General features: G+C 39.3%; 1 protein-coding gene across 3 annotated transcripts; it reads right to left on the bottom strand.

Moving 5' to 3' along the window:
• Positions 1–2,987: 2,987 nt before the first annotated feature.
• Positions 2,988–6,258, bottom strand: LOC133574853 (uncharacterized). 3 transcript variants are annotated; one of them, XM_061927158.2, is made up of 10 exons: positions 5,345–6,258; positions 5,117–5,257; positions 4,711–5,031; positions 4,410–4,613; positions 4,152–4,311; positions 3,922–4,028; positions 3,739–3,825; positions 3,584–3,649; positions 3,420–3,494; positions 2,988–3,314 (listed from the first exon to the last, which is right to left on the bottom strand). In XM_061927158.2, the coding sequence occupies exons 1-4, from the start codon at positions 5,835–5,837 to the stop codon at positions 4,576–4,578; spliced, it is 993 nt and encodes a 330-aa protein (XP_061783142.1). In that variant the 5' UTR covers positions 5,838–6,258; the 3' UTR covers positions 2,988–3,314; positions 3,420–3,494; positions 3,584–3,649; positions 3,739–3,825; positions 3,922–4,028; positions 4,152–4,311; positions 4,410–4,575. The 3 variants fall into 3 exon arrangements, with proteins under 3 accessions (XP_061783142.1, XP_061783144.1, XP_061783143.1); XM_061927160.2 differs by lacking the exon at positions 3,584–3,649; XM_061927159.2 differs by lacking the exon at positions 2,988–3,314 and having other exon boundaries at positions 3,404–3,494.
• Positions 6,259–16,142: the final 9,884 nt, after the last annotated feature.

The following is a 16,142-nucleotide window of genomic DNA, read 5'->3' as shown; positions in this document are numbered from 1 at the left end:
ATATATCTAATATAGACGATGCAAGGCATTAGTGAGGTTATAAAGCTTTTGCCTGTTAAAGAAAGGAGACTGATCCAATGCAGCAGAGACATTCAATGCGTGCCACGCTGTCTCGGCCCAGACGCACACCAGTGCGCAATCATCTGGGAGCCGCGCTGAGCGCACCTCCAAGCGCGCTCACGCCACTCAAACTGCTGCAGGCAGCTGCGTTCACACATGCATCTGTAAGCCTTGTTTTAACATCCTGTGGCACTCTTCTGGGATCACGGCGGACGAAACTGCTCATGCTCAGGGTGTTTGTGGAGATTCGGGGTTTTGCACAAATGTGATGCACCATGTTAGATGTCCCGGTTTTCTGACTGTCGTAGACATAAACAGCGTCGCAGCTCTTGCAAATCACGTAGCCAGCATTACTATCATCCTGATTTACAACCTCATAAAAACGAGTCCACGCTGAACTTTTCTGGCCTTTTTTTTCCCTGGTCTTTAGTATTCCCTTTTTTAGTTTGTCGCGTACCACGTTTGCTGCCGGCGTTGCCATCTTTTTTTTTTTCTTCTTCTGTTGTGCCTGCTCGTTTTTCGTATGTGGGTAACAACATTTAACTATGTATATATATTTCCGAATTGGTTTAACTGCCACCCGCCTGAATCTATTCAAAATCTAATCGCGACCCGCGGATAAAATCTAATTTTTTTTTTATTTCAACCGCCCGACCCGCGGATAATCCGCGGACTCCGCGGTTGTGTCCGCAAACCGCGCATCTCTATTGTCTGCATCCTATGTAATTGCGATCTGGAATAATGTTGTGAATGACATCTGCCGGGTCAAAACGTGGTCCCTTCCTAACAGGTATTTACTTACCAACAAAGTCAAAGAGATATCTTTTAAAATCATTCATGGTTATTACCCTGTAAAGACTGATGGTTAGACACAAGAAGGACATTGATGTTACCTGCACCTTATGTCACATGCATCCAGAGATTGTTTTGGACTTGTGAAAGCACTCCATCACTATGGCAGGGCATCTGTCGCTTCATCCTGGACAATATTCATGACAAATTTGTGCTTTGTTTTAAAGAGGTGCTATTTGGATTTACACTGTATGAAAAAAAATTGGAAAAGGAATTTTACCTTTGCAACCTCATTATACTATTGACTAAGTTTTATATTCATAAATGTAAGTTTCTCAATACCCGACCTGTTTTTTGTGCCTTTAAAAAAAAAAGATTTAGAACTCTACATTAAAACACTCTCTACCTCATACTTGCTAACCTTGAGACCTCCGATTTCGGGAGGTGGGGGAGTGGGGGGCGTGGTTGGGGGTGGGACGGGGGCGTGGTTAAGAGGGGAGGAGTATATTGACAGCTAGAATTCACCAGGTCATATATATATATATATATCTACATCCTGAAAATATGCAAACAAAACTGTGTTTAGATAATTGATACTTCAAACTTGCATAAATAAATATTAAGGAATATAACATAACTTGGCTTCTGAGAGCTTCAAAATGTAATGAATAAAATGCTAAAGTTGTTGATAAACCAGCAATTATTTTAATAATTAAATATGGTCATTTTAAATGAATTATTATGATAATTTAAAATTAATTATTTCCGATATGTTTATTTTAATGTATAATTCTATGGCTGGATGTAATAAGGAGTCAGAAAAAATACAAATAAAAATACAATTAATTTTTATGTTTTTAGCAAAATATAGTAAAAATGTATTTAATTTTTTTTTTATTTTAATTAATAAATATATTTATTTTTAGGTAAGATAAACATAATAATACAATCTATCTCTAGTCTGGATGATTTAGTTCTTATCACCCTGTTGTCCTCCCGTCATTAAAAAAAAAGGCTGTCCTCACTCAGGTCCGCATAGAGCTGGAGGGGGCGTGGCCTCCAGCTCCGGCTAGAAATCGGGAGATTTTCGGGAGAATATTTGTCCCGGGAGGTTTTCGGGGGAGGCGCTGAATTTCGTGAGTCTCCCGGAAAATTCGGGAGGGTTGGCAAGTATGCTCTACCTCTAACAACCAAAAAGCTGTGAAAACGATGATGCTGTGTTCCAAATTTAAGTTATTTACTGAGATTGAGTGAGCCTATGGCTTTGCACTTTATTATAAATATATATAATTTGCATTCTATTTTAGTTACTTTGAATTTACAACACCCTGGCGCTGTTTTGTACTGTTTTTGTACTTACTTACGTGGACACCGACTTAAACAAGTTGGAAAACTTATTCGGGTGTTACCACTTAGTGGTCAATTGTACGGAATATGTACTGAACTGTGCAATCTACTAATAAAAGTTTCAATCAATACTTTGATTATTATTTTCAATTGTTTGTAAATGTTGAAATTTATAAAGGTTTAAAAAAAAAATTGTGACTTACAACTTCCTGTTTCTCTCGAGCGAGGATATATGTGAACGTTAGGAGAACGTAGTGGCATTGTTATGGGAACGTTAGTTTGTAACGTTCAAAGAACGTGAGGTTGTGGAGTTCTTGCTTGGTTAGCAGAACCTTAGCCATGAACGTTTGGCAAGAACGTTTAGGGAACTGTTTAGGAACATGCTATTTTCGTCTGTTTTTGTGCTATATTGTCAGGACTAACACTCAAACAGAAAATTCAACAATAATTCTTTATTAGTGATAATAATAATACAATAGAAATGGAATGCTGTGGTATTTACGTCTGTTTTTGTGCTATATTGTCAGGACTATAACACTCAAACAGAAAATTCAACAATAATTCTTTATTAGTGATAATTATAATACAATAGAAATGGAATGCAGTGGTATTTACGTCTGTTTTTGTGCTATATTGTCAGGACTGACACTCAAAACAGAACATTAAACAATAATTCTTTGTTAGTGATAATTACAATACAATAGAAATGGAAGTTCTGCCATCCGGGAGGAGCTCAAAGTAAAGCCGCTGCTCCTCCACATCGAGAGGAGCCAGATGAGGTGGTTCGGGCATCTGGTCAGGATGCCACCCGAACGCCTCCCTAGGGAGGTGTTTAGGGCACGTCCGACCGGTAGGAGGCCGCGGGGAAGACCCAGGACACGTTGGGAAGACTATGTCTCCTGGCTGGCCTGGGAACGCCTCGGGGTCCCACAGGAAGAGCTGGACGAAGTGGCTGGGGAGAGGGAAGTCTGGACTTCCCTGCTTAGGCTGCTGCCCCCGCGACCCGACCTCGGATAAGCGGAAGAAGATGGATGGATGGATGGAATAGAAATGGAATGCTGTGGTCTTGGTCGTGCGCGTCAGTGTACTTCTGCCCCTTCTTGTTGGTTCTCTTCCTGGAAGTAAATAATTATAGATATTCACAAATACAACAAAGACAGCACTGGAATGTAGATGAATTGAACTCAATTAAAACATGGCATAATTTACTCCTTGTTTACCTGCTCAATGCTCACTGGTCTCACTAGCGTTTGCTTGGTTCTTTTCCCTTTCCCTGTTTTCTTCTTCTTCACTTCCTGCAAGTATTTATAATTGCAAATTCAACACAGAACTGGGATCTTTATGAATTGAATTAAAACATTGGCATAATTACTTTATCATTTACCTGGTCACTCATCTCACTGTCCCTTTTCTTTGTACACTTCCCTTTGCCCTTCTTCGCCGTCGCTTCCTGCAAGTGTTTATAATTGCAAATTCAACACAGAACTGGGATCTTTATGAATTGAAATAAAACATTGGCATAATTACTTTATCATTTACCTGGTCACTCATCTCACTGTCCATTTCCTTTTTACACTTCCCTTTGCCCTTCTTCGCCGTCACTTCCTCTTAATTCCTCCTCTTCTCCTGCAAGTAGTTATAATTGCAAATTCAAAAGACATGCAGTGGAACTTCAATAAAATGGAATTCAAAATTGGGATATCTTATCATAATTCTCCGTACCTCAAACTTTGAACCTCCCTTTCGAAAAGTGGCCAGTTTCAGGACCTCTCCAAGCTCACAATCTACTTCAGCTGTGGTCGTCTGTTTGTAAACACCCCTGCATGCCTCTGGAATCACCAGCACAATTTAGAATTCCCTTTAGAATAAATACCGTAATAATAACAGCTAGATCGACCTTGTGAGCATACATGCAACATGTTCAAAGATGCAAACCTATTATTAACACTTACTTATTATTATTCTGTAAAAGGGCAAGTCCTCAAACGCCACTTTGCCTGTCTTTCCACGGAGACCAAGCTGCTCCAGGACTTTGTTTGTGGCAATTTTCCTCAGCATTGTCCTCACCGTGTCTGCCAAATTCTGCCCACCAAGAGCAGTAAGAGCTTTCACCTATACAAATAAATAAACAACAATATTGTACTTGATTAGAACATGTTTTTTGATAACCGAGCAAGATAATTTTGCAGTGGGGGATTAAAACTAATTACCAGCTGCTTTCTGAGCAGAAGATCAGTGTCGAGCTGTTCACAGAAGGTCTTAAGCTGCTCAAGAGTCTCAAAAGGCTTCTCAATGAGATCTTGAACATCCACAGCTTCTGGCCCCACAGACTGTGCTGCCAGCCCTCTCAGCATGCGCATAATTTCTCCCTGGTTCTCAACTATTTTTTTTAACTTTCATGTTTAACTGGAAAACTGCAAAGACAACAAAAGTCAAAGAGGTCATTCGTATTACTGCCCGTTGTAACAGCCTGTTTAACACCACCTATCAACAGTTAAATAGCCAACTAACGTTCACTTTCAAGGGCATTCCTGCTGCTTCTTGGAGTGGTCTGGTACTGACTCGTACTGGCTGGAGTGGTTTGGTACTGGCTTGAGCTGGATGCATGATTCCTGTCTGGACTGAGCCTGTAAGTGCTGCTTCTCGCTGGGCTGTGAGGTCGGCCTGGATGCCTTGGAGTGGTGTAGTATTGGCTGGTACTGGCTGAAGTGGTCTGGTACTTGCTGGAGTTTGGAAAGTTCAATGGTGGGAGCACTGGCAGTGGGGGTGCCTGGATGAGGATCTGTAATTTCTCTTTTCTGCACTTCTTTTTTGGCCGAATTTCCTCTTCGCCTAAACCAACGTAGACAATAACATTTATGCACCACTAAGTAGTGTTTGAGTATTGTAAGTAAACAGTCTTTGAAAAGTGACTAACCGTCAGCATCAAACACATCTTCCTCGTCGTTTCTATAACGTTCAGGGGTGATGTGGCTCCATTTGGTTGACATTTCTTCTTTCTCTGGGCTCGAAAACATTTCAGCTTGTTTTTCATATTGAAGGGCCTTGTCAAAGTCTTCTGCAAAATTTCAAAGTATGCTGATGACTCAAGATGAATTATGTTGTTTAAGATATACATGATATGACTTTGACAATATTCCCTTACCAGTCAATGTTTTCCTGAAAACCCGAATTGGCAGCCTATCCCAGACTTCTTTGTCAGGAATCTCAGCTCTCCGGATTCTGGAGTGGGTAGGATTTGGCTTTGGCCAATAGCAGAAGCTATTCTGAAGATAAAATAATCCAGACCTCAAAATATCTTCAAAGCAGTCACTATCACTCTCATTTTCTGAATCAGATGACAAGGTGACATGATGGTCGATTAGCCTCCAATCAGCATCATTTTCATCAGGCTCATCACTATCAGGGCCACTGTAGGTGGCATTGTCAGCACCCGCGGCATTGCAGGAAGCAGTCTCCGCAGCATCCATGTACTGAAGGGTTGTCACTGTTTCTGGAGTTGTAAAGATTGTCGTGTCATTCTCTTGCTCGCTATCATCACTCTCTAATTCTAAAGTTGACTGTCGGCATTGCTTCTTCAAATGCCTAGTTGTGGCAGCCCATCTACGCTTATAAGCCTTCTGTTGAAACTTCTTCATTGTGTTGTTTATTCTATAATCAATCAATCAATCTTTATTTATATAGCCCTAAATCACAAGTGTCTCAAAGGGCTGCACAAGCCACAACGACATCCTCGGTACAAAGCCCACATACGGGCAAGGAAAAACTCACCCCAGTGGGACGTCGATGTGAATGACTATGAGAAACCTTGGAGAGGACCGCATATGTGGGTAACCCCCCCCCCTCTAGGGGAGACCGAAAGCAATGGATGTCGAGTGGGTCTGACATAATATTGTGAGAGTCCAGTCCATAGTGGATCCAACATAATAGTAAGAGTCCAGTCCATAGTGGGGCCAGCAGGACACCATCCCGAGCGGAGACGGGTCAGCAGCGCAGAGATGTTCCCAGCCGATGCACAGGCGAGCGGTCCACCCCGGGTCCCGACTCTGGACAGCCAGCACTTCATCCATGGCCACCGGACCTGTGCCCCCCCCCCCCCCTCAAGGAAAAGGGGAGCAGAGGAGAAAAGAAAAGAAACGGCAGATCAACTGGTCTAACAGGGGGGCTATTTAAAGGCTAGAGTATACAAATGTGTTTTAAGATGGGACTTAAATGCTTCTACTGAGGTAGCATCTCTAATTGTTACCGGGAGGGCATTCCATAGTACTGGAGCCCGAATAGAAAACGCTCTATAGCCCGCAGACTTTTTTTGGGCTCTGGGAATCACTAATAAGCCGGAGTTCTTTGAACGCAGATTTCTTGCCGGGACATATGGTACAATGCAATCGACAAGATAGGACGGAGCTAGACCGTGTAGTATTTTATACGTAAGAAGTAAAACCTTAAAGTCACATCTTAAGTGCACAGGAAGCCAGTGCAGGTGAGCCAGTATAGGCGTAATATGATCAAACTTTCTTGTTCTTGTCAAAAGTCTAGCAGCCGCATTTTGTACCAACTGTAATTTTTTAATGCTAGACATAGGGAGACCCGAAAATAATACGTTACAGTAGTCGAGACGAGACGTAACGAACGCATGAATAATGATCTCAGCGTCGCTAGTGGATAAAATAGAACGAATTTTAGCGATATTACGGAGATGAAAGAAGGCCGTTTTAGTAACACTCTTAATGTGTGATTCAAACGAGAGAGTTGGGTCGAAGATAATACCCAGATTCTTTACTGATTCGCCTTGTGTAATTGTTTGGTTGTCAAATGTTAAGGTGGTATTATTAAATAAATGTCGGTGTTTAGCAGGACCGATAATCAGCATTTCCGTTTTCTTGGCGTTGAGTTGCAAGAAGTTAGCGGACATCCATTGTTTAATTTCATTAAGACACGCCTCCAGCTGACTACAATCTGGCGTGTTGGTCAGCTTTAGGGGCATGTAGAGTTGGGTGTCATCAGCATAACAATGAAAGCTAACACCGTATTTGCGTATGATGTCGCCTAGCGGCAGCATGTAAATACTAAAGAGTGCAGGGCCAAGAACCGAACCCTGAGGGACTCCGCACGTTACCTTAACATAATCCGAGGTCACATTATTATGGGAGACGCATTGCATCCTGTCAGTAAGATAAGAGTTAAACCACGACAAAGCTAAGTCTGACATACCAATACGTGTTTTGATACGCTCTAATAAAATATTATGATCGACGATATCGAAAGCAGCGCTAAGATCAAGAAGCAGCAACATAGATGACGCATCAGAATCCATCGTTAGCAGTAGATCATTAGTCATTTTTGCGAGGGCTGTCTCCGTAGAGTGATTTGCCCTGAAACCGGATTGAAAAGGTTCACAGAGATTGTTAGACACTAAGTGTTCATTTAGCTGCTGTGCGACAATTTTTTCGAGGATTTTCGAAATAAAGGGAAGGTGGGACACCGGTCGGTAGTTTACCATGAGGTCAGGATCAAGGTTAGGTCTTTTGAGCAGAGGATGAATAACCGCTTTCTTGAATGCTAGGGGAACAGTGCCAGAGGAAAGTGATAAGTTTATAATATTTAGCACTGATGGACCTAATAATACAAAAAGCTCCTTGATAAGTTTCCCAGGAAGTGGGTCAAGTAAACATGTTGTTTGTTTTATCCCACTTACACGCTGTAATAGTTCCTGTAATGTTATTTCATCAAAAAGAGAGAGACTATTTTGTATTGCAGTATCTGTCGTAGATACAGTTGTATCTGTGTTCATAGAACCCAGTTGTAGCTGGGATGCGTTGTCTTTAATCTCCTTTCTAATGAGTTCAATTTTCTTATTAAAGAAATTCATAAAGTCATCTGCCGAGTGGGTGGAGCTATTGGGAGGAGTCCCTTGTTGGGTTAGCGATGCTACTGTACTAAACAAAAATTTAGGGTCGTTTTTGTTGAGGCGGATGAGATTTGAGTAATATTTAGCTTTAGCTAAGGTAAGCATGCGTTTATACGATATTAAACTATCACTCCATGCTTGATGGAAAACCTCAAGCTTGGTCGCGCGCCATTTGCGTTCCAACTTTCTACATGATAATTTATGAGCTCTGGTTTCCTCTGTAAACCATGGGGTGCGCCTTTTAGGGGCCCTTTTTTGTTTTAGTGGTGCTATACTATCAATGGTTTTGCGCAGGGCATTGTCAAAGTTGTTAGTGAGGTTATCAATAGAGCCGACATAATTTGGGAATGGTGCCATTACCGAAGGCAGTAAATCAGCAAGAGTCATCGTTGTGGCAGCATTAATGTTGAAAATACAAATAAAACAACAAGTAAAATGGGTTGCCCTATTATCGCCCACATTTTTACTATATTTTGCTAAAAACATCAAAATTAATTGTATTTTTATTTGTATTTTTTTGTGACTCCTTATTACATCCAGCCATAGAATTATACATTAAAATAAACATATTTGAAATAATTGATTTTAAATTATCATAATAATTCATTTAAAATGACCATATTTAATTATTAAAATAATAGCTTGTTTATCAACAACTTTAGCATTTTATTCATTACATTTTGAAACTCTCAGAAGCCAAGTTATGTTCTATTCCTTAATATTTATTTATGCAAGTTTGAAGTGTCAATTATCTAAACACAGTTTTGTTTGCATATTTTCAGGATGTAGATATATATATATATATATATATATATATATATATATATATATATATATATATATATATAATATGTATGAAATACTTGACTTGGTGAATTCTAGCTGTCAATATACTCCTCCCCTCTTAACCACCCCCCACCTCCCGAAATCAGAGGTCTCAAGGTTGGCAATGCTCAATAGCTTCAGTTTCTTCTTCAATTTCGTTTTCGCTACCTGCCTCCACACTACAACCATCAGTTTCAATACATGCGTAATCTGTTGAATCGCGTAAGGCCCTGAAATCCGAGTCTGAATCCGAGCTAATGTCGCTATATCTTGCTGTTCTATCCGCCATGTTTGTTTGTATTGTGACGTCACAGGAAAATGGACGGGTGTATATAACATTTTTTTAGGGATATTGCGTAATGGGTAACATTTTGAAAAAAACTTCGAAAAATAAAATAAGCCACTGGGAACTGATTTTTAATGGTTTTAACCCTTCTGAAATTGTGATAATGTTTAACAGAACATTCAGGCAACATTCGTGCCATATGGACCTCAAAATATGACACTGACGGGGCAAATTATTGTTTAACTAGGCTACAGATAGATCCACCCTTCTTCAGAAGTCATTCGTTGGTATTTGGAAACTATATAACAGCCAATATGCACGAGAAATGCATGCTAGTTTATATGGTGCCGGCAGTTCAGCATAGCGCGCATTTGACACAACGCTAAAACCGTAAAATGGTCTGAAATTAATCATGTAGGGTAGAAATTGTTACACAAAAACGTGCTTCATATTTCACTCTTTCTATCTACTAGTGATGGGTCTGGCAACACCGATGCATCGGCGCATGCGTCGAGCTCATAGAGCGAAACCCTGTGTCGGTGCGCGTACCGCTTTTAGAAGGTCACGTGACCGATCATGAGCTGTTTTGGTCACGTGACCGATACGCGAACTGTGTCGCACTGACGCCTCCTCTGTGCCCTGTGAAAGGGTCTTTTCTACAGCCGGAGAAATAATAACTAAGAAGAGAAAGCGTCTAAAATTGAATACGTTGGAAAAAATGTTTTTTAAAAAAAATAAAAATGTGTAAAAAAAAAATAAAAAAATTCCAGGTCCACAAGCATCCTCATTCACAACACGTTCTCTTAGATTTCCATGTTATGATACATGTTCACATTATTTATTGACTGTATCTAAAAAAGACAAAAAATAAATAAAATAAATATATATATATATATATATATATAAAATAAATGAAGTTATGAAATAATCCTAAATGAAATACAATGACTTGGTTTATATTATTGTATATACTAGGTCAATGGTTCTCAACCTTTTTTCAGCAATGTACCCCCTGTGAATTTTTTTTAAATTCAAGTACCCCCTAATCAGAGCAAAGCATTTTTGGTTGAAAAAAAAAAAAGATAAAGAAGTAAAATACAGCACTATGTCATCAGTTTCTGATTTATTAAATTGTATAATTGTATAACAGTGCAAAATATTGCTCATTTGTAGTGGTCTTTCTTGAACTATTTGGAAAAAAAGATATAAAAATAACTAAAAACTTGTTGAAAAATAAACAAGTGATTCAATTATAAATAAAGATTTCTACACATAGAAGTAATCATCAACTTAAAGTGCCCTCTTTGGGGATTGTATTAGAGCTCCATCTGGATTCATGAACTTAATTCTAAACATTTCTTCACAAAAAAAAAAATCTTTAACATCAATATTTATGGAACATGTCCACAAAAAATCCAGCTGTCAACACTGAATATTGCATTGTTGCATTTCTTTTCACAGTTCTTTTTGACAGACATTTTAGTGACAAACCTGAGCTTGTGCTTCACTGAGTTTATGAACTTACATTCATATTTTGTTGAAGTATTATTCAATAAATATATTTATAAATGATTTTTGAATTGTTGCTATTTTTAGAATATTTTTAAAAAATCTCACGTACCCCTTGGCATACCTTCAAGTACCCCCAGGGGTACGCGTATCCCCATTTGAGAACCACTGTACTAGGTCATAAAATCAGTGTCAGTTGAGTCGGTCTATAGGTTGCCTGTAGGGATTTTTAATGTCCAGCAGATGTCAGTATTTAGTGACACAGTATCGACACAGTATCAATACAGTTTTGCAATGTGTTGAAACGCTTCATGACGCCTCATCAACCCATCACTACTATCTACTTACATGTGATCAATGGATGGCGCACCGTATTGCCTGATTATCGGGATTCTGGAATTTGCAGCGTTGTCGAGCTTCGTCTTTGTCTCACGGAAGCTTCTACGCGCATGCGTGCAGCCTTGACTCAGCTCAGCTGACGTCAGATTGTTCGAAAAACACAACACGTTCGCGGAACGTTAGGGAAACGTTACTACATAATGTATATAAAGTAAATTTGCGAAAAAAAACATTTCGAAAAGCCTAACGGTCGCTGTTTCCATTGCAGGCAAATATTTTGTGTGTCAGATAGGTTTTGATATGTTCTGAGAATGTTCTTAGAATGTTCTCATCTTGCATAACCAAACGAGAACCATACAGTAACGTTACGCTAACGTTAGGTGTTACCTGGGGAGTGATGTTGGAATGGCGCCATCTTCCAATCGAACTTCGACGGAGCGGAGTTATTTGAGTGACGTCATCAGGATGCGCGACTAGTCAAGCTTCATCAGTTGTGTCTTGTTGTCAGTTATTTTTTAATTACTATTATTATTTTATAATTATATATCTGTATTTGCTTTTATTTTATTTCCTTGTTGGAAGTGCCTTGACAGTTGAGTAAACTGTTGTGTGTTTGTGGTTCAATAAAAAAAATAAAACAAAATTTAAAAAATCAGTCGGTTATCACGTGTTATGCTAAATGCATTAGATGCAGTTTATAATAAATATGATAAGACTAAAGAGTATACTATAGTGTACTGCAATACATACATATGTAAAGTACTGTTTAAAAATACAATTGTATTTTTCGGGGTGCTAAGTTATATAATTTGGGGGTAGTGCCTGAGCAATAATGTAACGTTATTTAAAGCGGGGGTCAGCAAGTTGCAACCCGCATGCGGCTCTTTAGCGCCGCCCTAGCCTATATTTCTTTTTTTTAAATATGGTTTCTTTAGGAGAACAAACATGACACAAAACCTTCCTAATTGTTAGTAATCCCACTGTTTATGTCAAACAAGCTTCACTGATGAGAGAGTATTTGGCGAGCGCCGTTTTGTCCTACTAATTTGGCGGTCCTTGAACTCACCGTAGTTTGTTTACAAGTACGACTTTCTTTGATGCTGCCACACAAAGGCGTGTTTTATAGCAGTGGTCCCCAACCACCGGGCAGCGGCCCGGTACCGGTCCGTGGATCGATTGGTACCCGGCCGCACAAGAATTAATAAAAAAATTTAAAAAATGTATTAAAATAACATAAAAACCACAAGATATACTTACAATTAGTGCACCAACCCAAAAAAACCTCCCTCCCCCACTCATTCGCACAAAAGGGTTGTCTCTTTCTGTTAATATTTCTGGTTCCTACATTATATATCAATATATATCAATACAGACTGCAGGGATACAGTCCGTAAGCACACATGATTGTATTTTTATATGACAAACCCCCCCCCCCCCAGACAAATTTTCAAGCGTTGACCGGTCCGCAGTTACAAAAAGGTTGGGGACCACGATTTTATACCACTCCTTTGTCTCATTTTGTCCACCAAAATTTTTATGCTGTGCGTGAATGCACAAAGGTAAGCTTTGTTGATGTATGTACATATTGCATCATTATGCCTCGTTTGTAGGTATATTTGAGCTTATTTAATTTCCTTTACTGATGTCCTCTGTGTATTTAATTTATATTTTCATGTCTCATGACCCATTATCTGTATGTAATATTGGCTGCATTTCGCATAGTTGTTTGTGTGCCATGTTGTTCCAGACCACAGCAAACGCTACCATGCTGTTCCAGACCACAGCAAATGTAACCCAGCTTGCAAAGATTGTAATGAATCCATTAGAAGAAGGCAGCCTGCCGTTTTCTTGGACACACATATAAATACCTTTGGCCATTCTAAGCCAGTAATTTCCAGGACTTATCTCACCCTCTAAGAGGGCTGTTTTACTAATGTTTTCCAATGTTGTAAAAATGTGTAGAATAAATATTACATTTCAACATTTCTGTTAACGAAGATTTGTGTCAGCCTGCGACAGTCATTTTGATAGTAGGCTAATATAGACACTTACGTCATGTGTTGCCTTCATTATAACACTTATATAAGGCTTTTAATTTTGTGCGGCTCCAGACAGATTTATTTTTGTATTTTTGGTTCAATATGGCTCTTTCAACGTTTTGGGTTGCCGATCCCTGATTTAAAGAGTAGGTTATTGTTTTTACAGGAGGGGTGTCCAGGGGCTATTTGGTACATTCTATAAGCACAATTACTAAATAGAAAACATAGCAAAAGATGGAAAATTTAATGTGCAAAAAAAAAAAAAGTTGAACTATTGATGCTAGTAACACAATTGCTCTTTTCTTTAAATGAAGCCGAGGAAACAGGTCGTGCTAAACATGTCTGAACATGAAGGTGAAGTAATTGTGTTCAGGGTCAAACACAGCTGGACCTCATTAGGATCTGGAAAGTGCCGCCAACACATACTAGTATTCGTGTTATCAGTCAGACATTAGTTTTCTTCTCGTCCTCATTTGTATTCACAAGCAGGGAGCTTTTTTTTTTTTCCTATCAGGTGCTGCTGATGTTACTCTGATGCAATGTTTCAGCCTCAAAGGGTGGAGGTCACACGTGTGTATGAACTCCTTCCACCAGCGGTATGTCCATTGTGCACATTCTAAACCAGTGGTCTAAACCAGTGGTCCCCAACCTTTTTGTAACTGCGGACCGGTCAACGCTTGAAAATTTGTCCCACGGGGGGTATGGTATTTTTTTTTTTGTCATAAAAAAATACAATCATGTGTGCTTACGGACTGTATCCCTGCAGACTGTATTGATCTATATTGATATATAATGTAGGAACCAGAAATATTAATAACAGAAAGAAACAACCCTTTTGTGCGAATGAGTGTGAATGAGGGGGAGGGAGGTTTTTTGGGTTGGTGCACTAATTGTAAGTGTATCTTGTGTTTTTTATGTTGATTTAATAAAAATTAAAAAAATATTTTTTTTTAAATTTCTTGTGCAGCCCGGTGGTTGGGGACCACTGTTCTAAACTACAATCAAACAAGACACTTTCTTTATGCTTTATAAATCAATTTGATTATTTATAAGGTATAAATTATAAAATTAATACTTTTCAATTTTCCATCTAATCAGACAATAGACAATATTTTCGGTATATCAAGTGTTATTCAACCACTGTGCCGTGGCCCACTAGTGTACTGTGAGATATTGTCTGGTGTGCCGTGGGAGATGTCATTTCACCTAATTGGGTTAAAAATATTTTTTGCAAACCAGTAATTATAATCCGCAAATAAAGTGCCGTTGTTGAGAGTCTGTGCTGTCTAGAGCTCGGCAGAGTAACCGTGTAATACTCTTCCATATCAGTAGGTGGCAGCGGGTAGCTAATTGCTTTGTGGATGTCGGGAACATGGTTTGTCGTGATCTATATATGCAGACGACAGCGGGAGGCAGCGTGCAGGTAAAAAGGTATCTAATGCTTAAACCAAAAATAAACAAAAGGCGAGTGCCGCTAAGAAAAAGCATTGAAGCTTAGGGATGGCTATGCAGAACAAAACTAAAACTGAATTGGCTGCAAAGTAAACAAAAAAAGAATGCTGGACGACATACAGCAGACGGCGTCTATAAAGTACATCCGTACATGACATGACAACATACTTGCCAACCTTGAGACCTCCAATTTCGGGAGGTGGGGTGGTTGGGGGCGGGGACGTGGGGCGTGGTTAAGAGAGGAGGAGTATATTTACAGCTATAATTCACCAAGTCAAGTATTTCATATATACATATATATATATATATACATATATATATCTACATCCTGAAAATATGCAAACAAAACTGTTTCGATAATTGATACTTCAAACTTGTATAAATAAATATTAAGGAATATAACATAACTTGGCTTCTGAGAGCTTCAAAATGTAATGAATAAAATGCTAAAGTTGTTGATAAACAAGCAATTATTTTAATAATTAAATATGGTCATTTTAAATGAATTATTATGATCATTTAAAATTAATTATTTCAAATATGTTTCTTTTAATGTATAATTCTATGGCTGGATGTAATAAGGAGTCAGAAAAAATACAAATAAAAATACAATTAATTTAGATGTTTTTAGCAAAATATAGTAAAAATGTATTTAGTTTTTTTTTATTTTTATTAATAAATATATTTATTTTTAGGTAAGATAAACATAATACAATGTATCTCTAGTCTGGATGATTTAGTTCTTGTCACCCTGTTGTCCTCCCGTCTCTTCCTCAAGGATGGCTCCATGAGCTGGGCAAACACCTGGAGACAACACGGTCGGCGGCCCATCAGTGCGCAGCTCGTACATCGCCGCCCTCTACTTCACCCTCAGCAGCCTGACCAGCGTCGGCTTTGGCAACGTGTGCGCCAACACGGACGCCGAGAAGATCTTCTCCATCTGCACCATGCTCATCGGCGGTATGCCGGATGCCTCGTATGGAATAACGTGATTGGGCAGGCACGCTGTTTATATCGTGGGAAAGCGGACGTGGAAAAAAGGCTGTCCTCACTCAGGTCCGCATGGAGCTGGAGGGGGCGTGGCCTCCAGCTCCGCCTGAAAATCGGGAGATTTCCGGGAGAAAATTTGTCCCGGGAGGTTTTCGGGAGAGGCGCTGAATTTCGGGAGTCTCCCGGAAAATCCGTGAGGGATGGCAAGTATGCATGACAATCAACAACAAAATAGGAAACACTACACACAAGAAAACACAAACAAACTCAAAATAAGTCATGGCGTGATGTGACAGACAAGTCGTGACAGTACACCTACTTTGAGACAAGAGCTATAGTGATGCATGCTTGGTTATGGTTTCAATTTATATCCAACAATTGCGAGAACGACTTTTTACTGTCAATATCGGCTGCTGAGTTTCATTTTTTTTTATGTTTTCTGCTAGTGGTGTGCCTCGGGATTTTTCCAATGAAAAAAAATGTGCCTTGGCTTAAAAAAGGTTAAACACTGTATTACATGGAATTTTTACCTGACATGACGTGTTTCGACTACCTAAGACTCCTATTTCAGCTTAAGCTGAAACACACAGGACAT

Source organism: Nerophis lumbriciformis, linkage group LG32 (assembly GCF_033978685.3).
Source record: "Nerophis lumbriciformis linkage group LG32, RoL_Nlum_v2.1, whole genome shotgun sequence".
NCBI classification, from domain to species: domain Eukaryota; kingdom Metazoa; phylum Chordata; class Actinopteri; order Syngnathiformes; family Syngnathidae; genus Nerophis; species Nerophis lumbriciformis.
This window is presented reverse-complemented; position numbering and strand designations above follow the sequence as displayed.

Coding starts and splice junctions, on each gene's coding strand:
- LOC133574853 (XM_061927158.2), bottom strand. CDS start 5,837: ATGAAGAAGTTTCAACAGAAGGCTTATAAGCGTAGATGGGCTGCCACA. Junction 5,258..5,344: donor TTTCAGGAAAACATTGACTG/GTAAGGGAATAT, acceptor GAAATTTTGCAG/AAGACTTTGACAAGGCCCTT. Junction 4,614..4,710: donor GAATGCCCTTGAAAGTGAAC/GTTAGTTGGCTA, acceptor TTGTCTTTGCAG/TTTTCCAGTTAAACATGAAA.